The 22,183-nt window shown below is 45.9% G+C and overlaps 1 protein-coding gene across 1 annotated transcript in view; it reads right to left on the bottom strand.

Annotated features, from left to right (window-relative positions):
* The window catches only part of LOC144829455 (transmembrane 9 superfamily member 2-like), a 1,692,131-nt gene that overhangs the window by 815,152 nt on the left and 854,796 nt on the right, over nucleotides 1–22,183 (bottom strand). The window contains exons 8-9 of the mRNA XM_078688619.1: nucleotides 20,832–20,911; nucleotides 13,600–13,708 (exon numbers count right to left, since the gene is read on the bottom strand). Of these exons, the coding sequence (XP_078544745.1) occupies nucleotides 13,600–13,708; nucleotides 20,832–20,911 (189 nt within the window). The remainder of the gene's footprint in view (nucleotides 1–13,599; nucleotides 13,709–20,831; nucleotides 20,912–22,183) is intronic.

Genomic DNA, 22,183 nt, shown 5'->3' with positions numbered 1-22,183 from the left:
TGTTTTTGGTGATTGTCGTCGTCACATATTCACCTGGCCCTATGCTCTGAAGGATGTTATGATTGCACTAGCTGACAACTGAAGGCGCTCCTGGAGTGTGAACTTTGCACTATTTCTTTGAGACGACTGTCTTCACTTGTTTGTACTGTTTTTCACAAAAATGCAATAAAATGCTTTAAACCTAAATGCTCCTGTTACAAACCTTAGGCTCATCTGTCCTGCCAAGTTGCGCCACCCCAGTCCTGGACCCTTGGAAGTGGACTTAGGGGTTTGCTCCAGTGAAACCGATGCATCTTCTGCTACGAGAGCTGAATAGAGACATCAACACTGTTGTAGGAACCGGAGAATCGCATCGCACTCTGACCGTCCGCATTGCATTGCCTCGACAGTGTGAACAAACCCGGCGCATTGCATTCGGAACCGCCACACTCTGGAATAGGCACTCATGAAACCAACACATTGTCGCAGTACTGTGGAGAAAAGCAGCGCATCACCTCAACTGCGTGGAAATCAGACGCATTTCGCTGTTGCAAACAGGATCAAGGTCCTTTTGCTGTGCGGGTCCTGTATTCGGCCCGAGCTGCATTGCAGTCGGCCTGAACTCTTGACTCTGACCCGGTCCAGTGCGACCTATTAACTCTTTAGACGCTACTTGCTTCTAAGTGCGATTTTTGCCTTTAATCTTTAAAAAATGTTATCTAGATTTCTACTTCATTAATTTTTTGTCGATTTGGTCTTGTTCTATTTAACAAATAATCAATTCTTCTAACTTGGTGTGGAGTCTTTTTGTGGTGTTTTCATTGCGTTATTCAATGAGTTGCTGCACAAATACTTTACACATAGCCTTTTAAGATAAGCCGGAATGCTCTAAGCCAAGCTAACAGAGGTTGATCACAGGATAGTTTAGGTTGTGTTGTGACCTACCCTGACTAGAATTGTGGTCCCTACTTGGACAAGGTCCATACCTCAGCCAACTACAGACCCAATTTCGAACACACATTAACACTAGAATTCAAAGTGCTCAACATCGTATGGGAAGGCCAGTAGTATTGGCGAACAGGTGTTCATGTGTTTTAAATGTTAAATTAGTGCAATGGTAACATTAGCATAAGCAAAAAGCAATATCAAAGAATGTTGCTTGACCTAACAAGATTCTAAGAGGAAGTATGCAGTACCTCTCTATGCCTCTCAGTAGGTAGTCTTAGTACTGTGGGGAGAGGAGATGCACGGGGAGCTGGCCAGGTTACTCAGAGGTCTCATGGATTCATGCACTCAGGAACAGTGCTTCTCAAAATGGCAAAGAAGGGGTGCGTGGACAAGCCAAAGATGGTGGTAGACGTGTGAAACAAGAGCTCCCACCCCAGCCAGTTTGATTCCCTTGATTGCTAGCTGCCAACCTAGAGTCTCAAAAGAACTAAGATCCCTGAAAGCCCCCACAGCACGGCTTAAGTGAGGAGAATCTGTAACGAGGCGAATGGAAAAACAGGTGCCCTGGACGCGCTTCTGCAGAGGAGTCACATTATGGAACTGGCCTGTGTCATCAGGACCCATCATGGGCAATAATAGCAGACAAAAAATATACAGTCAGCCGGGTTTACCACAGACACGGCCGCAACCGACCCTAGCATTCACCCCCCCCAGCCCCTGGGACACCAGCTACAACAATAGTGAAGCCTTCACACCCCAATAAAATACAGTGGAGGGATGGTGAAAGGGCCGACACTGATAGAGAGGGTCTACTGCACAAACTGGGCAAGGCTAAATAGACTCCCTGAAGCCAGTGTTTAATTTGAGCAAGTGGTTTCTGCTGCTCAGCACCGGCACTTAATTCTCAGCACCGGCTCTAATGACAGGTTGCCACAGGTGGCGCTGTTGTCTAATTTTAAGATGAGCACAACAACAGTTGTTTAATCAATCATTATACATGAAAAATGAATATTACCTGCAGCCGACACCATGCTTATCTCTTAGATTGTCTGTAATAGTCTGAATTGTCACACTTGTAGGAGTGTGGTGGTTAGTAGTTGTGTTGGTACTGTCGTTAGCAGTGCTGGCAGGGGCACTGGGTGGTGCAAGATGCAATGGGTTCCTGAGACGGGCCCTGGCACTTATCTTTTTACAAATTAAGCACTGACTGGAGCCATTTGGTCGCCACCAGACTGGAGGCCACCCTTGGCACGAGTGATAACAGCAGAGATGGCCTCTGGAATGCATCACCCCACACACCCAACAGAAACCGAGTGGAGTGACGGATGCGTGGGGCAGACGCTGATCATGAGGTTTGGCTGTAGTGACAGCCCAAGGAGACCAGATTATAGGGGGCTCCCCAGAGACACAGTGCTGTAGCCTTAGTGGAGCTCCCCCCGGAGCCTGAGGTATTGAAGACAGCAGCAGGGAGATGGTTCCCCACATACCCTATCAGAACAACTGGAGCGACAGCGGCACAGGGCTGACGGTGACCAAGCATGCCAGAATAAGACACCGGTGCGTTGGCAGTAAAGGAGCTAGCAGCGGAAGGTGGATAACTATGGACAGAAGTCACTACAAGCGGGACTTTGGCAGCAGGAAGCTTGAGAGGGACCCTTCCCACAACCCTCCCCCAACCCCACCCGGGCAGACAAGAAAAAACGGCAGATAAGACCCCAGATGTGAAAAGCCTAACAGCCACACATTCATGAAAAGAAGGGGCCTGGAGGAAACTGCAGCCTGATCATTCCAGTGGCGTTGTCTGTGAAAGGGGAAGCTGGATGAGATCTAACCCTACCCCCTTTACCACAATGAGTTGTATCATTCGGTCGTTGGACCATTTTGTGACGTTGATTAATCTCTTGCGCTTGTTTGAATGTGTTCTAGTGTGTGATTGAATTATTGAGTTGTGTGTTGAATGGCGATATTTATGAAGTAACGAATGTGTGGTGTGAAAGAGGAGTCTGGGAAGATATATTTTGATATTCTCAGTCTTTGATGTTTTTATATACATACTATGTTTATAAAAAAAGGACATCCTTTTGAAACGTGTTAAAAATTAAATAAATTTTGTATATTTTTGTATTTATTGTAGTGACTGATCTTTTTTACTACTTTATTGCTCCAGTGGCAGTGGGCTTAATTAAGGATCCCCTCCTGGGACCTTGTTGTAATTTGTTGGGGCAGGTAGTTTCTGTTGTAGGCATTCCAGTGGCCCCAACACCACAAGTGTGGGCAGGTTGATGGATATTTTAAGGCAACAAGCACCAATGGGGGTATCTCAGAGGAGCTTCAGACTTGCCCTTGACAGTGCAGTATAGTACGAACGCCTCAGAACCCCCACACATACAAAGAACCCCAAAAAGCAAGCAGGGACTAAGAGAAAAAAATCGACTGGGGAGGCGGCAGTGAATGAAGCCTGACAGGCCTAAGTAGGAGGATAGTAGGGGCAGTCCAAGTCAGTCCTGCCTCATGAAGACAAGCATCCTAGGCATAATGGGGCAGGAAGCAAGCTTAGACACTGTGCACCCTTTTCTAGAACTAGAGGTTAGCACCAGATGAGGCAAGAAGCCACAACATCAGTTAGGCAACCAGGGGAGAACGTGTTAAGTTCAAATCGGTCAAGACTGCGAGCTTTACACTGCCAGCCCATTATTAGAAAAGGTGCAAAAAGAAGTCTCCAAGTGCTAAATGAATCCCACCCTATAACAACTAAAAACAAACAGGGAATGACATAGACAGAAGCTCTCACACTAAGGCTGAAGCCTGAAACTTGCAGTTGAGAGGGGGCCAAAACAGGAGTGTCTCAATCAAAGCAGTCACTGACTAGAGATGCCTCAAGACAGACCTGATGCCCCTAGACAGAGAGCAGCAAAGCACCTATCGCTCTAACCCTCTAACAGAGAGCACCAGAAACCCTTAACATTAAGCCCATAGGGCTGGAATCAAGAGAGACAGCGGACAGACACGATTACCAGAGACCACTGACTGCAACAGATATTGCAAGTGACAGACTGTGAGGCTTGGCCAGCCATGGCAACTTTGAGACCCAACTTTGGAAGCACGATCAAAGACCTCCTCCAGGCTAAGATCACCAAACGAGCAGAGGTGAACACTAAACTGACTGCACCAACAGGAGGGGACGTCGAGGAAGGACCTATCGCACCTCCGGGTGGCGATGAGAAACGCACTAAAAATGTGATGACTCAATTCTTCACAGACCTCAAAAACAAGATCAGAGCAGTCCATACTGACCTAAAGCAAAGCCTCTATGAAATGAGGGAAGACTTAGATCAGTGTTTCCCAAGATTTTTAGAACCACAACCCAATTTTTAGGACAAAGTTTCACAATACATCTCGCTTTAATAGATACAAGGTGGGATATTTTTTAATGTAACTAAAGCATTGTGTGGTAGAGCACGGTCATTTACGGACAGCACATTTTCCATTGAAATGGGCACTAAATTTGCACATTAATTGCATGGACTTTCGTGACCCACTTAAATCAGCTAGGATACACAGTTGGCAAACACTGAATTAGACTAATTAGGCCACAGAGTAGACTAAATGGATTCAACCCAAGATGAGAGGTTGCAAGGTCTTAAAGAATGCTGCAATCACCCGACTAAAAGGATAACTTAATATCATATCCCAGAGCATCAGATTAACTTACTCCCTTGTCACAGGCCTCCCGTCTCACAGTGCCAGGATACCCGCTGGGTCGCAGTGAGATAAATTGGATCTCTCTAACCATTGCACGTTTAAAGGCTGCCTCCTTTACAGACCCCCTGGGTCGAAGGCCCGTTTTCTTGACACAGTTGGTAGCTTCTTATTTATGTATTTATTTAATAAATAATAAATAAATAAATAAATAATAGCTTCTTAGAGGAAGCCCTGTGTGCCAACTCTTATACCGTCCTGGGTGATTTTAATTTTTATTTAGAAGACACCATTGATGCCGACACTATGGCCTTAGCTGATGTGATGTCTGCGGCGGGTCTGATCCAGTCGGTAGTAGGGCCAACCCATCAGGCTGGCCATACACTAGACGGGATATTTTCCAGCAATCCTGATCTGACATTCTCGAATGCTGAACCTCTGCCCTGGACTGACCATCGAGTGGTGCTGTTTTCCATCCTCAGCCCACGGATTAAGTCGTCTCTGGGTGAGGGGCAAGCAAGTAGGATGTGTAGGGCGTGGAAAAATATCGACGGGACTGCTTTGGAGGAGCTGCTCCCGGCCTCCGGCCCGGCCCTGCCAGCGGACGTAGACACAGCCACCGCCAAGTACACGGAGTGGATTAATGGGGCCTGTTACAAGTTGGCCCCTCCTAAGAGATGTAGACCCACCAGGCTGGTTCCATCGGCTCCCTGGTACACTGATGCGCTTAGAGAGGCCAAAGTAGTATGCAAAAAATTAGGACGGCTCTGGCGAGCTAATTATACTGAGACTGACAAAGAGAGACTGAAAATGTGTCAAAGGGCCTACAAAGACGATATTAGAAAAGCAAAGAGTGTCTACTTCACGGAGCGTATTGAGAGTGCCAAAAACTCATCTAAGGAACTTTTCGAGACAGTGGCTAGTCTGGCTTCTCCTAAATCCGTGACTGTGCCACCTAATATAGAACTTTGCGAATCACTAGCAAGTTTTTTTCTTAGCAAAGTTCATTTGATCTTTACCTCTCTTGAACCTTTGGTGGCCCAGAGTCTCTTAGAGATGCCCCACGGGAATAGTCCGGTTGGACCCCCGGGAGCTAAATTCTTGACCTTTGAGCCAGTCGGTACAGATGAGGTATTGAAACTTCTGTTGGCCACTAAATCGGGCTCACCCCAGGACCCCTGCCCGACCGCAATCGCAAAGCTAGCAGCAGTCCCTATTGCGGACCACTTGGCTAGCATTTACAATCTAATGTTTGAGAGAGGGGAGTTCCCTAAACTATGGAAGCGGGCCTCAGTTCACCCACTTCTTAAAAAACCCTCCCTTGATATTGCAGATCCCAACAGCTATAGGCCTATTTCCAGGTTGCCACTACCAGCTAAAATGGTTGAGAAAATCATGAACTCCCAGCTCTGTTCTTTCCTGCATAACTCCAAGGGCCTGGATCCAGCTCAACATGGGTTCAGGGAGGGTCACAGCACCGAGACCGCTCTTATAAAATCCATAGAGGAGGTCCGGAAGGTACTTGATGAAGGTGGCCAGGCAGTGCTGATCCTTTTGGACCTGTCGGCGGCCTTCGACACGGTCCACCATGCTTTGCTGGTGGATCGATTGGAGGGCTGCGGGGTCCAGGGTCAAGCACTTAACCTCCTGAAAGCCTTTTTAACAGACCGGGTACAAGTGGTGGCGATGGGGGAGTTCGAATCAAGACCTTTCCAACTCCCAGGGGGGGTCCCGCAGGGCTCCTCCCTAAGCCCCACTTTATTTAACATCTATGTATCATCCCTGGCCCCGGTGATCAGATCCTTTGGATTTGAGCTAACATCTTACGCGGACGACACCCAGATTGTGGTCTCGGTGCTCCCGGGGACAGAGGTGGGTGTGGCAGGCAGGTTTCAGGACTGTATGTCAGCAGTCAGTTCCTGGATGGCTAAAAGCTGTTTAAAACTTAACTCCTCCAAGACTGAGGTGCTCATCTTTGGGTCAAATACCAGTCCTTGGGGCCCCAGCTGGTGGCCTACTGACATGGGACCGCCACCTTGCCCGGCCTCGAAGGTGAAGAATCTTGGTGTCATTATTGACAACCAACTCTCCTTCAAACCCCAAGTCAAGGCACTGAGCTCCTCCATACATTGGACCCTGAAAATTATTAGGAAGGTCCTCCCCTTCCTACCAGAGGGAAGCAGAAAGACGGTGGTGACAGCTCTTGTACTTTCACGCATTGACTACTGCAATAGTCTCCTCCTTGAGGCACAACAGGGGGTGCTCAACAAACTTCAGGTCCTACAAAATGCGGCCGCCAGCCTTATTGGGGGACTGCCCAAGTTTTCCTCAGTCACCAAGGAGCTGGAGAAGCTGCACTGGCTCCCGGGGCGGAAGCGGATTCTGTTTAAGGCCCTCTGTATAGTCTTAAAGGCATTACACGGTCTTGGCCCTCAGTTTCTTCAGGACCGCTTTCAATGGTACAGACCAGGTAGACAACTTAGGTCGGCCAGTCTAGGGCTGGTTAAAACGACCCGGATCAGGAAGGTGCCTTGGGGCGGAAGGAGTTTCTTTAGGGGAGCAGAGGTGGCATGGAATTCCCTCCCTCTTTCCCTTAAACAGAACGAGAATCTGCTGGCATTCAGAAGGGATCTAAAAACATGGCTCTTTTCCCTCTAGGTCTTGGAAACTTTCTCCCTAGGGACTATCACTTCAGCGCCAGGACACCGACTGGTAATAGCGCGCTTTATAAGTGTTATAATAAATAAATATAAAAGAAGTGCTTACATTACATTACATCACAAGGAAAAGCAAAGAGGCTTGGAGAACCACTCCAGGCACTCTACTCTTCATCAGAGGGGTGCCCCCAGGCAAGAAAAGTAAAGGTATCAGGATCTACATCCAGCGGCAAGCAGAGAATATGCTGAATGAATCACTCTGCACTGAACCACTCTGCACTGAACCACTCTGCACTAATCAAGCTCACAGAGTGGGTTTGCGTACCCCTACCTCCAAATACCCTCAAGACATCTTAGCCTGCCTCCACTCCTATGAAGACAAAGAGGCAATCCTGGCAGGAACAAGACAGCGAAGACCTCTTCGTTACAATGGCTATGACTTCCAAATCTTTCAAGATGCATCAAAGATTGCCCTTGCTAAGAGACCCACCTGTCGCCGAGTTACATTCTTAATCAGAAACCTTCAATTAACCAACCTAGCATAGCCAGGGGCTAAGCACGCACACCTGCTCAGTGGCCGGATACTCTAAAGGGTGATAGTGTGCTTTACAAATATACATAATGTTAATTATCCATGGGTACACTCCTTTCGATTCCTCTCTGAGTGGCATAGTAAAAGATGGGCAATCAAGTTCCTAAAAGAGGCATCCCACATACTGGATTTGCCTTTCCCCGAAGCAGAGGCACATCTACCTTCAGACCTGCAGCGTCCAAGGAGCCCTGAATTGAAGGAAATACGAAGTGAGTGACGGAAGATCCACAAGCAGAAAGAAACACTGGCAGGCAACTGAATAGTTCAAGTTCAAGTTCAGGCATTTATAAAGCGCACTACTCACCCAGAGGGTCTCAAGGCGCTAGAGGGAGGGGTTCACTGTTTATCGAATAGCCAAGTTTTCAGTTCTTTTCTGAAGGAGATGTGATTCTGAGTAAGGCGGAGGTGGGTGGGGAGTGAGTTCCAGGTCTTGGCAGCCAGGAAGGAGAAGGATCTGCCACCCATGGTGGTTTTTCGGATGCGCGGGACTGCGGCGAGGGCTTGATTGGATGATCTTAGTTGGCGGGTGGGATAGTAGAAGGACAGTCGGGTGTTGAGGCATTCGGGTCCTAGATTATAAAGGGCCTTGTGTGCGTGGGTAAGAAGGCGGAAAGTAATTCTTTTATTGACGGGAAGCCAGTGGAGGTTTTTTAAGTGACCGGTGATGTGCTCTTGGCGCGGGATGTCTAATATGAGTCTCGCTGATGCGTTTTGGATGCGCTGGAGCTTTTTCTGCAATTTTGTTGTAATTCCGGCGTAGAGTGTGTTGCCATAGTCCAGTCGACTCGTGACCAGTGCATGGGTGACAGTCTTTCTTGTTTCGAGGGGGATCCAGCGGAAGATCTTTTTGAGAATGCGAAGGACGTTGAAGCAGGAGGACGATACGGCGTTGACTTGTCTGGACATTGAGAGAGAGGAGTCTAGAATGAAGCCAAGGTTACGTGCATGGTCTGTGGGTGTGGGCGCTGATCCCAAAGTGGAAGGCCACCAGGAGTCGTCCCAAGCTGAGGGGGAGGATCCAAGGATGAGCACCTCCGTTTTGTCTGAGTTGAGTTTTAAGCGGCTCTGTTTCATCCATTCGGCTACTTCTTTCATCCCTTCGTGAAGGTTGTTTTTGGCGGTGTTGGGGTCTTTGGTAAGGGAAAGGATTAGCTGGGTGTCGTCGGCGTAGGAGATGATGTTGAGGTTGTGTTGACGTGCGATGGAGGCGAGGGGACTCATGTAGACGTTGAAGAAGGTGGGACTGAGTGAGGAGCCTTGAGGTACGCCGCAGATGACTTCGGTGGGCTCTGAGTAGAAAGGGGGGAGTCGGACTCTCTGGGTTCTCCCGGCTAGGAACGAGATGATCCAGTCCAAGGCTTTTCCTTGTATGCCGATGTTGTTGAGGCGTTGTATGAGAGTGTTGTGACAGACAGTGTCGAAGGCGGCGGAGAGGTCGAGTAGAATGAGGGCCACTGTTTCACCGTTGTCCAGGAGTGCTCGGATGTCGTCGGTCGCCGCAATGAGGGCGGTTTCGGTGCTGTGTTTGGCTCGAAAGCCGTTCTGTGAGGGATCCAGGGAGTTGTTGGATTCAAGGAAGGCTGCGAGTTGGCTGTTGACGGCTTTCTCGATGACTTTGGCCGGGAAAGGGAGGAGGGAAATGGGTCGGTAGTTTTTCAGTTCTGATGGGTCTGCAGTTGGTTTTTTCAGAAGGGCGCTGAGTTCGGCGTGTTTCCATATTTCTGGAAAGGTGGCGGAGTTGAAGGAGCAGTTGATGACATCGCGGAGTTGGGGAGCGATGATGGAGTTAGCTTTGTTGAAGATGTAGTGGGGACAGGGGTCAGAAGGTGAGCCAGAGTGGATTGAGTTCATGAGATGAATGGTATCTTCAATGGTGATTGGGTTCCAGGAGTTGAGGTAGTTAGTTGGAGGGGTGGGATCAGAAGGGGGTGGGGTGAGTTGGTCATTGGGAATATTCTTGAAGCTGTTGTGGATGTCGGCAATTTTGTTGTAGAAGAAGGAGGATAGCGCATCACAGAGGTCTTGGGAGTTAGTGATGTCGTTGGATGCTGCGGGAGGGTTGGTGAATTCTTTGACGATATTGAAGAGTTCCTTGCTGTTATGAGAATTGTTGTCGAGACGGTCCTTAAGTGCTGATTTCTTGGCGGATCGAATCAGTTGGTGGTGTTTGCGGGTGGCTGTCTTGAGGGAGGCCATGTTGTCTGAGGTTGGTTCTTTTCTCCAAATCTTCTCCAGGGTGCGGCATGTCTTCTTGGATTTTTTAAGATCATCACTGAACCAGGGAGCCCTTTTGCTGAATGATTTCAACTGGTGTTTTTTCAGGGGTGCTAGTTCGTCCGCACTGTGGGTAATCCATTGCCTGAGGTTTGTGTCCGCTTGGTCTGGGTCCGTTGTTAGGGTGGGAGTGTTTTGGCTGAGTGATGCGAGGAGTTGGTCGGTGGTGATTTTGTTCCATTTTCTTCGGGGAATGGGTTGTGGACGGTTGTGGGTCAGGGTTGTTTTGTAGCTGAAGTGAACACAGCTGTGATCCGTCCAGTGGAGAGCTGTAGTGTGATCGAAGGAGATGTGCTTGCTGGAGGTGAAGATAGGGTCGAGCGTGTGTCCAGATGTGTGAGTGGGGGTGTCAACAAGTTGTTTGAGTCCGAGATTGGACAGGTTGTCCAGGAGGGTGGTGGTGTTGTTGTCGAGAATGTTGTCAAGGTGGTAGTTGAGGTCTCCTAGAAGAATGTAGTTCTCGGAGGCGAGGGCGTGCGGGCTGACGAAGTCAGTGATGTCGTCGCTGAATTGAGATCGGGTGCCTGGGGGCCTGTAGATGAGGGTTCCTCTGAGGGTGGTCCTGGGGTCGGTGTGGATCTGAAAGTGGAGGTGTTCGGCGGTTGCAAGATTGTCGTCAGAGCTGGTTGTAATTTTGATGGTGTTTCTATGGACGATGGCGATGCCTCCTCCAGTTTGATCGGTGCGGTCTTTTCGAATGATCTTGTAAGTGTCCGGTATGGCTATGGCGATGTCGGGGGCAGAAGATGCATTCATCCATGTTTCAGTGAGGAAGGCGATGTCAGGTGACGCAGTGTCGATTAGGTCCCAGAGTTCGGTTGCGTGTCTGTGGACCGAGCGGGTGTTCAGTAGGATGCATTTCAAGTCGTTGGGTTCGGAGCTGAGTGTGGAGGAAGTGTGTTTGGTGAGGGTTCTGAAGCAGTTGAACTTACAGGAGAGGCAGGAGAATGGGCCGTGGGTACGTCCTGGGGTAGCTTCGCAGCAAAGTGGGGTGCGTCCGGCGTTGAGGGCGAGGAGAGTAGCGGCATCATAAGTGACTCTGGGGGGTTGGGAGCGGCATAGGGCAGGGGGACGGGCGCTGGGCGCGGTCCAGGCGCGGTCGGGCGAAGACGGGCTTACCTTTGGCGCACCTTCGGCGCGACCGCTGCGCGTGGACCCTGCGCGCGATTGCATCTGTCATATGTGGATAGTGGAAGGGGAGGGGCGAGGGAGGGTCAGCTGTGAGGCGGGGGGCGGGGTGTACAGACGGGCCAGGAGGCAGAACAACAAACAGTAAAATGGCCGCAGGATAAACACGAAGATTCCAGGCACAGGACGAATAAAGTTACAGCAGTGGGCACTGGGAGCAATCAAGCGCTAAGATTATAAAGCGCGCTGATGAATATATTCTTTTAAATACAAAGCGAGGCTTACGATATGCAGCAGGCACTTCGCATGTAATTATGGCAATCAAACAGCTGATTTCTATGAAGCGCTACGAGACAAATGATGCACAGAGGAAATGGGCTTTAAAGCGTCACAGGAGATGCAAATAACCAAGCAATGCGCGCTGCTGTCAAAGCACAGATACTTAAGTGGCCAGGGAGCGTGGTGGAGCGGCCGCTTCTGAGTGAATCAGGACGGAATAGCTATGGAATAATTCCAGCAAGTTAGCAGCTGGCCAGACGCAGTCAACGAATAAACTGACCCTGAACTCTACTTGGGAAGACAAAGTCTGACGGCCATCAATTCTTTGAGGATGGAGGCAAGAACACAGATTTACTCATATATGAAAGAAGAGGTGCACACCTTTGACTTGCATGAACTACTGAAGGCCAGTGCTGTGGCGGATGCCTGGGTTGACTGATGCCGACAGAGGCCTTTCCCACAATATCCTTAATACTTAAAGCTCTACTCACCCTTTACCTACGCGAGTGCGATCCAGAGGTTCCAGGCATGTTGTTGTTCTCCCATACTGGAAGCCAAGGGTTTAACATTAACTGTTGCAAGGTTGCCTCAACGGGTAGCAGTAACGTTGGAGTTTGTAAGGGAACAGGTGGGCGTCCGCCACCTAGTCATGGACTACACATTACATGAGTGGGGACATTAGGAAAAAGTGAACAAATCTCCGCATTACACTCTATAATGGCCAGAAAAAACTTAACATCACCACATATAATGCCCGAGGGCTGAACAATCCACACCAACGGCACTCTGTCTTGCATAAACTCAACATACTCCAAGTAGACATTGGGCTCATTCAAGACACCCATCTTCAACAGGAGGAATAAACTCGAATGAAATCCAGGGATTTCCCTGCACAATATTCCTCTTTGGGAAGGAAGAAAACGGCAGGGGTACGAATACTAATACACAATAGATGCCCACCGGTGACAGAAAGGACCCTAAAAGACAAAGCAGCTGATGGGTGGCATTAAAAGGAACTTTGAGAGCTGAACCTCTAACATTGGGCTCTAGCTATAGCTCCAACTAGGGACAAGAACGCTACCTTACAGGACACGTACCCTCACTGCTTGGTCCCCAGCACCAATAATTTTTTGGGGAGACTTTAATTTACAATTAGACAGTGTGGCAGATGAGGGCCAATCTAGGAGAGGAACTGCTGAGACGCTCTCCTCGGTAAGCAAAGCCCTTCTGGAAGAGTTGGGACTAGTGGATGCCTGTAGAGCCAGGCACCCTCTAATGTGAGACTTTTATCACTATTCGGTGCCAATAAAACTAATGCCAGGCTAGACTACATTTTCCCAAATAAACGCTTTCTTCTGGATATGGCAGAGGTCATGAAAGGTGTCATCGTGCCCTGACCCCCTTGGATTATAGATCCCCCAGGAAATGGATGGCTATGGCATCTCCAAGATTTTCTCGTAAAAGATTCAATGACAGTCAATAATTTCAAGTGTATCTTTTTGTAATTAAATACAAAAAATAGATCTAAAAGAATAACATTACACAATATATAGCCCACAATTAAACGGAAGACACATCTGCCATGAGTCTGTGGGATGTATTAAACGCAGTCCTCTAGGGTAATTTCATTGCAGAAGCAGCCCGCATAGAGCAAGTGCTTGAAGCCTTTCTCACACAGCTCATGGCTAACCTCAAAGATCTCAAGCAGCCGATATAGTATTATAAATCAATGATCTACGAAATAGCCTTATGGTAATATACAATAGCTTAACTATCACACATCATTGCAAACACTTCCATTAACACTGTCCCTTTTTGTTTTTAAAGCCTTAAGAGATGGCCAAAGTACCACAGTCAGACACAATAGGCATCCAGAGCTACACTACTAGACATCCTCAAAAGGCCTTCATGTGAGAGAAACCTTGTTATGTGCTTTGGAGTAGTGAATGCTAGAGCAAGCAGAGTGAATTTTAAACATGTAACTAAAATACAATTTGACAGTTAACAATAGAAAAGGAGTTTTAAAAAAGCGGTGCTACTCACGGAAGAATCGATTTGATTATATCTTGCAATATCTCTATGAAGTGTTCGCAACATTATCATAGCAACCATGCCAGACAGGAAGAGAACAATTACGAGGGAGTTTGTAATACTGTAAAACAAAATATGAAGTACCAAATGTTATTCCTCTAGGCATTGAAATACTACATGTATATACAGTACAATGGCTAATACCTAATTACAGCCGATAAAGTATTTCCGATTAGAAGCAACAAATGCAAACTATATTTAATTATATTTTAGTTGAATTTTCATTCACTAAATGTCCTTTTTTGCCTCAACGGGTTACCATTTGTGCTTCACGAGAGCTGTTCAAGTCCTTGAATTTGAGGACATGGTTCCCTAATCTGCTTGGGTTTCTCTGTATCTTTCTTCATCCCTGAAGTTGGGTATGTGCAGAGATCTGCACATACCCAATACAGTGCTACCTTCCCACTCGGCCACTACTGACCAATGCACTCCATGCATCAGGAAAGGATCGCATGTGTGCTAGTCAGAGACTCTGATCTGTAACCAGCTACTACAGCATTTTTGATTGCCGTAACCCACCAACAATATAATAGCCCAAAAAATACAGGATGGCAGGTACCAAATTTCTGTTAAGTATAAATCGGCCACATTTTGCTGATTTTACACCAAAATAAAGTGCCACAGTTAGCCTCCACACGAGGTGTCATCTGTAAGAGTTGTACCAAAAGACATGCAAACGAATTTATCAGGAGAATTGCGGAGTAAAAAAACTAAGAAATTGTTAAAAGAATTACCCCATTTTCTTAGACTAGCTCCTTGTAGCCTTCAGTTAAGCCAGTTCTTTTTATTCTCCAGTGGAAGCTGCTCGCACCCAGGATCAATGATGGACTAAGTTTCGATGTGGTAAGAATGAGGTATATTGGCTTTGGACACCCAGACATACCGCTGTGCTTCTCTAGCTACTGTAGGTATGCTGCTTACCAGTGTCACAACTCTCCTGGGTGCTCTTATGGTGATCTAGACAACATTGAATCAGAGTTTTGTTGAGGTTACTTACACAACTATCTACAACGGGGGTTGTCTGCGGGACCGGACCAATATGCAGTGTATTACTGATAACACAGATCACGAAGAAGAGCCATAAGAATATCAAGAACCATGGTCAACCTACGGAGAGCATTCCCCCATGGTTGCCTAGCATACTAATGGTATAGGTAACCAAGGACTTTTTACAATTAATGAAAAAGATTATGAACGCTTTTTACTCAGACTCTCCACCACTGGACCAACCAATTCTATCACAAACACTGCTGGCAGATTTTAAACCCTGACATATCACCTCTCAAACCACAAGATATGCCACATCCTATAATTTTAGCTCAAGTTGATCCGGTCACTCAACCTCAAGAGCATGGCAGGCACCAGTCAAGACATGAAAGGAGATGATCAAGACATGGGGGAAAACCACACTGACCATGATTCTGATACTTCACAGCAAGACACCCAGTATCCGGAATGTGATGATTATGTTCCAGTGGAGCAACGAAGTCTGGAACAAACACCAAGAAGCTCTCCACTTGATGTATACTTCTTGGGCACCTAACTAGCCCACAACCCGCAGTCTGAAGGCCAGTTCCAGTGCTAAAGCCACTGTGGGCAGCCAACTCCCGATGTGCATGTGCGCCTCATGGTCCAGTAGCCACCCCTGGCGATCTTTGCAGTCTCCTCAAATATCCGGAAGTAGTCTGAGAGGTCCCCTTGATGTTGGGTCCACTGAAAGCAGATCTCACTGCAGAGCCCGCATATGCCATATGGCGTGTTTTACTAGCAGGACGCAGGAAGGTTAACCGTTCCAGCAGCCTCAGAGTCAACCCCACTGAAATCTAGGACAGAGGCTCAAACATCAGGATTATAACCTGAATGTCCTGAACGGTCACCCCTAGGGAAAGGCATGAAAACGAACTATGTCCAGAATAGTAGCGATGAAGAGTGTCTGGTAAGGAGTCAGATGAGACTTCGGCACGTTCATAGTTAACCTCAAAGATGGCTGGAGGTTCACTGCAGTCAGGAGGTGGTTAACAATTTCCTTCAACAGCCAACCGTCGAGGTAGAGGAAAACTTGTTCCCCTGACCTCCGATGGTGCGCTGCCACCACCGATGTCACTCATGAACACCAGAAGGACGCTAGGGAGACCAAAGTGGACCGCAGCAAACTGAAAATGCTCCTCTCCCACCATGAACTGCGGGTAGGTGGCTACCGAAAGGCTGGAAGGGGTGATGTGGTGGACTGAGAGGCAGGCTGAAGAAGCAAGAACAACCCACCTCCACTATTGCTCAACCTAGAATTATTCCTTCAGAGAAAGCAACACAAACGTTTTTGATCTTGGCTTTACTTTTTGGGGACGATACAAGGCTGAGGTTCGGCCTGAGGCAATCATTATCTATATTAGTGATGTGAGATTGTTCTTTCCCCTCCCTATTCACTCTATGGCAGCTGTCTTTCTGAATTTGTTTCACAGTAGCAATTCGCTTTGTAATTCTGAGCATTTCTTGGAATGTCAGGCTGGCACTACCCCTGTGTTGATTAGCAGCATAGGCATCTAACGGGGTGAGTTTAAATTCACCGGTTTTCGATATGGCACACAGACTGATGAAGTTGTTGACTTGGGAAGCAGACCTTCTCTACATCTATCTGACCACAGGCTTTAGTTATTTTGGGATACTAGCTGGCCAACATCTCCCTCCTTCCATCAGAATGTCAGTCACATACTCTTTGCATTCTTCAGAAGACAATTGAGACGCGCTTTTAGCTCTAAAGCCCCCATATCGCTATGGTATAAAATAGTTACGAAACCACAGACCAGATATTGAGGCTAGCAATGCGAAGCAGCATTCCTTCATCTTTATTTAACCAGTAGCTGCAGTTATGCTTGGGCATACTGTAAGATGTCCGACATTCCTTTCTCTGCCCTCGTGAATCTGTCATCTATTTCCACTATTTTTCTGACATGTGGAACAGACCCCCAGTTTAAATGGAGTCGCATCCAGGTAGGCATTTTTTCTCTGAGTGTGCAAGGCGATTCTAGTCCATCATGCTGCGTCTATCCACGCTGGTTGTATTCAGCTATACATATATATACTTGTTTTTATACATCTAGCTTCTGTAGACCCCCTTCGAGGCACTATTTATTAGTTTGCTCTTATATTTTTTCTTCTACGTATTTAGAGAAGGAGGTCTCCGGTCTTGAATGACCCCTCTCCTATCTTTGAAGGAAGCGACGGGTGATGGCCCGCTAAAATGTGAATATACTTGCCTAGATAGTGAGTAGGACAGTCTCCCTGAGGTAACACCAGTTGAAGGGGGTGCTGTACTTAAACATATTTTCATTGGTTTCCATCGCTAATTGCTATTTTATCATTCTTTAGTTTTTGCCCGGGACAAGTTACAGGTATTTTTTGGATCCAATTCCTACAAGATTCGTTGTGATATTGTGACCACGTTTCCAACTGTATCCATCAGGTACCTAGAGACTCTCTTGTTTTGACAAATGTGTCTGTTACACTCCTCCTTATTTATTGGTGAGATATGCTAACATTTTTGATTAAGGGATGTGTATATTCACTTTAGTAATGCACAAATCTACACGCACTTCTTAACTCACTGAAATTAGCTTATTTTGGCACTTGTTACGATTGTTATCTCTGGTACTAGGTAACAGTATGTCTTTGGTGCATGCAATACCTAGGTACGGTGAGCAGCCACCTAAGGACATACTGGGTTTTCATGCACATTGACTGCTGTTTTGCTAGTATGTGTTATGAGCACTGGTTCGGTATGTATTAAATATGGGAAGTATTCACATAGGCCAGTAGGAGCTTTCGTGTCCTACGCAGGTATTATATTTGTTTCTGTTATTTTAGATACTGGTTGGCCTGCTCCCTGTGTGTTTCTATTAAGCAGTGTTGTGCCCTGAAGAAGGTGTGGTCTGTTCACTCTTCACAGAAATGTGTGTTGGCACCTGCGAAATAGGTGTGCTGGCACCAAGAAAATAGAAATGTGTAAGCAAAAGGAATACAAATTTTGTGATGCATCTATATATTGGCCAAAAAGAATTAAAAAAATGTGAATGTACAGTGCATACAAATAAACTGTTTCTGGTCAAAAACGGTGTTTGAACTATCGGATTGCATACAGTTAAGATTTCTTGATTTTGACAACTTTGTATTTATTGAAGTAATCCATTTAAAATTACTGTGTGAAATACTATGGTGCGGCAAAATATTTTTTATGATGATATTTTTAATGTTATATATAGTATGAATGGTATGGATGTAGTCTGCGAGAGTGATTTCTTCTTTTGTTTTAGGAAAATTGGCAACCATTTGTAAAAATGTGTTGATTTTCTTGCATATAAAGTGATGAAAGTTTATTGTTTTTTTATTTAAATTCAAGTTAAATAAAAGGAAGATTTATTCTTAATTAAAAAGAGGATTGTGTCACTTTATCTAAAGACATCACTCTGGGTTGAGCATTTGTGGAAGTGGGTTTCTTGTATTTTTTTCCCCGTCCCACTCCACATTGTTATTCATAGGGGACACCTTTGTTTTCATTACTGAGAAATAGGCAGACCTTGGCTGTGGGAGCATTGAGCACCATGGTCTTCAGCAAAACTGCTGGGTTGCCTACTGAGGTGGAACAAGCTAGCGGTAAGGAATGCCTCATCGAAACGACGAGGGCTTGTTCCACTGAGTCCCAGAGGGCACGAGTATAGCAACCCAATAAATAGAAGGCCAAACCGGCTGAAAAGAATAAGCATTTCCTGAAAGTCTCCACTCACTTGGATTTCCTGTCACAAGGAGTGGTAAGGAAATTGCTGGAGTTGGTCTGGCTAGTGGAAGGTTGCACCATAAGACTCCAGAGAGGGGTGGTAGGACAAAAACACCGGGTTGCTTGGAGCAAACCAATAGTGTCTGGCAATTTACCAGTTAAATGGAGGACCTGGAAAAAGGCTTAGCCCAAGTCCCTGGAAGGTACGCATCAACGCTTCATTGAAGGGAAGGAGAATCTCAAAAGTAGTCTAACCAGGTTGCAGGACTTGGGTCAAGACAGTTATTTTACCTCCATGGTGGAGAGGTGGAGGTCTAGGACTTTAGCCACCCTATGGATAACCATGGCGTTGGAGGCATACTCTTCTGTGGCCGTGCCAGAAGGAGAGCAAAGGAGAGAAAGGGCTGTCACAAGAAGTATCTAGCCAACTAGCCACGTTCAAGTCCTCATACTAATGGTCATTGGCATAGGGCCGAGCGAACTTTTTACACCGGTCGTAAGTCCATCCCAAAAAGGGAGAGTATACAATATTGCCTGCCTTGTGGTAAAGTGAGTGCAAAAATCTCTTTCTAATTCGGTTGTGATGTCAGTCGAAGTTGAACCGGCGTTGAGTGGGCAACTGAGACGACAATCTTGGTCACCTTTAGGATGGCAAGGTCAGCATTGAAGTACCAGAGCCTGGCATGGTCATGGGAGCCGGGGCAGCATCAAGACTAGAGCCAAGGGCAGAAGTGGCTCAGATGGACCTGGGCACAGAATGTGAAAATGCCAGTGGAAAACCAGATGGATGTCCTCTTGATGGGCTTGAAGGAACGCTGTGAGGGAGTCTGTAGAGCTCCAAAGAGACAGAGCGCACCAGAGGGAGTCAATAGAGCACCAAAGAGCCAGAGCGTGCAAGAGGGAGCTGGTAGAGAACCAAAGAGTCTGAGCATTTGACCTACTCAAAACTCTTCGAGCTTGCAACTCCCCATCTTTCTTCTTGCTGATGTTACAGACAGTTAAACAGGTATAGAATCGAAAAATATTTCTCTATCAAATTAGGGTTCCACTACCTGCTTGCAAGCGTTCATCATTTGACGATGGTTGGTGTTGCAAATAGATCTCATTTGGATTTGCCTCACCATTGGAATATTACATCTAACAGATTTGAGTTTAACACTCAATTTTCACAGCCTACGTTTCTCCTGCTGAGCGAGTCAGATGCTCACAAGCCTTGGACAAGTTTCACTGTCAAGTTGATGCTGTGTCACAGGACCCATTACCACAATATCTCTGCTTCCATGGACTACTGCTTGAATTTTGCCCCTACTTGAGTTTTCATATAATAGAACGTTATCACACGTCAGTTCTGATCTTGAGATACTTTTAATGCATGAAGGGTGAAACGAATTCTATGGAAGCGTCATAACTCATAACCCTAGCATATTTATGTGTAGCTTTTGTGCCTGCAATTCGACTGTGCTCCCAAACATTTCATTGAGGGATCTGTTGTCAAAGTAAGGTTTGACCTCGTACAGATCCTGACTTAAATAGAAGGTGGTTTTGCCTTTTCACCAAAGCGTAGCATAACTCATGCTTTCTGTGACTTGAACATAATGGTAACACTGGCCATTCACTTGTGTACACTGTTTGTCAAGATCTTTTTGTAGAGGTCTTATTCTTAGGTGACACTGTGGCACGAGAATAATACAGGATAAGAGAATTCCTGCAAGAACTTTGTATTTTCTTACTGTTATTCAACTTGCCAAGGTCATCTCTTGTAGGAGGTGGCTCAAGTTTTTTCCTCTTTCTTTTGATGGAAAAGCCTTACAGTGGTCTGTGCAAATGTTTGCACACAATAACTGTAGTTCCTGTTTGATTGAGGGCATCCAATGTTTGCTTTGACTTCTATTTCTCAATTTTCAAGATAACCAACAATACATTAGCCATACACACATTAGGTGAAAGCATAGTGTGCTGTCACGCATTTATGACAGAAGTAAAAAACAAAATGTACCTTTGCTCTTGAAAAGTTTAGTCGATAAACCTAATGTAATGTAAAGTATACTTATAGAGCGCACTGCTCAGTCCAATGTGCCTCTGTGAAATATGGGCCCATGGATGCGAGCCACTGCTGGAGTACCTAAAATAAAGCCACCATCTTGGAAGCTCTAGATGGCTATCACAGCTTAGTCCCTTAATTTTACCAAGCAATCATTTTGTCTTGAAAAAGGGCCTTGTGCCAGCACTGTGTGGCCTAATTTGGAAGGTAAACCTAGTTTGTCTTCGTGTTCATGTCTATACCCGGTCTGTATACCAGTAGTGCTTCTAAAACCCAGGACCCTCAAAGAATGCCACAAAAATGCAACAGAAGTGCTTATAAATCTGCAGTCTTAAGATTATTCTTCAAAGAGCACAATAAAGAACTTACACTTACCTAAACCACTGGATGTTGGTCTGTGGCATACTGTCTAAAATATAGTCCCATCTGGAAACCCACTTAATGCTGTTATCTTTCTATGGAGTGAAGGAAGGAAAGAAAAAATGCAATGATTAACTATACCACAATAAGCTGCTAATAAAAAATACAAAAGAGTGGCTCTACTCTGAAAATGGTTGAAGTTGGCAAAGTCATGGGTAATACAGCATTAATACAAACTGTTTATTTACATCCTACCCAAAAAGCGTCATTTCATTTTTTCTTAAATTATCAAGAGCGGTCTTCTCAATAATTTATGCTCCCTGGGGCTAAGTAGAGCTTTGTAGAAAACAAAAAAGAAAGGTTTGCCAACATTTTAATGGTCAGTGGCATCAAACTCTCAATTTTCTGGTACTTTTAGATTAAATCCTATTTTAATTTACACAACAACACACAGATTAAAAGTCATCATTTTTAATTTTTTACGGGTTTTAAAGGTTATAGAGAAGGTCACATGAATTATCCCATGTGGCAATTATTGGAATCCGCTAGATTATCAATTTATTCGGTCTTGTACAAAGATTGAAATACATATAATGGGGAAACCAAGCAAATATAATGATCAATCAGAGAAGGTCCTTGCATTTGGATCAATGGGATTAGCAATTAGCAATAGAAAAGAAAATCAGCTGTGCTGCAACCTAATCCACCAACCAGTCTAAGAAACCCACTGGGCATATTTCCCCAGCCCACTGACCACATACTAGTATTTACAGGCGTAGATCCCAACAAGCTATGGGAAAGCCAAGCGTATTGCCTATGATAACTACTGGCTTTGTGAAATTGTTTTTTAGGCATGTTGCACAGCAGCTGCAACACCGCCTAAAGTTAAAAAAAAAAGTGCCATGACGCAGCCAGCGCTGCCACAAGCCATAGTGATTTTTTTATATATATATATATCTTTTATACATGACTCTCTTATTACCTGATCCTCTGCTGACTATACAACAAGAATACCAATACTGGATTGCTACAGCTTTAAGGATGGGCAGTACCAAGCCATTCAGAGTTGCCTTGGCCAGTAAAAGAAGTGGTCTTGCCTAGCACATCAGCTATGGACTCTTGACAAACTTGATGCCATACTTCAGGCCATATAAACAACAAGGATCTCCCATGAGACCAAAGTAAATATGGTGGCCATCGTAAACTGGTTACAAACTGATTACAAGAGATTTGCAGAAATCACAACCCAGTCAGAGAAGACACTTTAATTGCACCCACAGATCTCCAGCAACAACTATGGGATTTAGCAGAGTAGGTCTGCTTCCTGGAGAGCTGAACAGAAGACACAGAGATTTGATCTAATCATA

Source organism: Lissotriton helveticus, chromosome 4_1, assembly GCF_964261635.1.
Source record: "Lissotriton helveticus chromosome 4_1, aLisHel1.1, whole genome shotgun sequence".
NCBI classification, from domain to species: domain Eukaryota; kingdom Metazoa; phylum Chordata; class Amphibia; order Caudata; family Salamandridae; genus Lissotriton; species Lissotriton helveticus.
The sequence above is the reverse complement of the archived record's forward strand: the minus strand, read 5'-3'. Positions and strand labels throughout refer to the sequence as shown.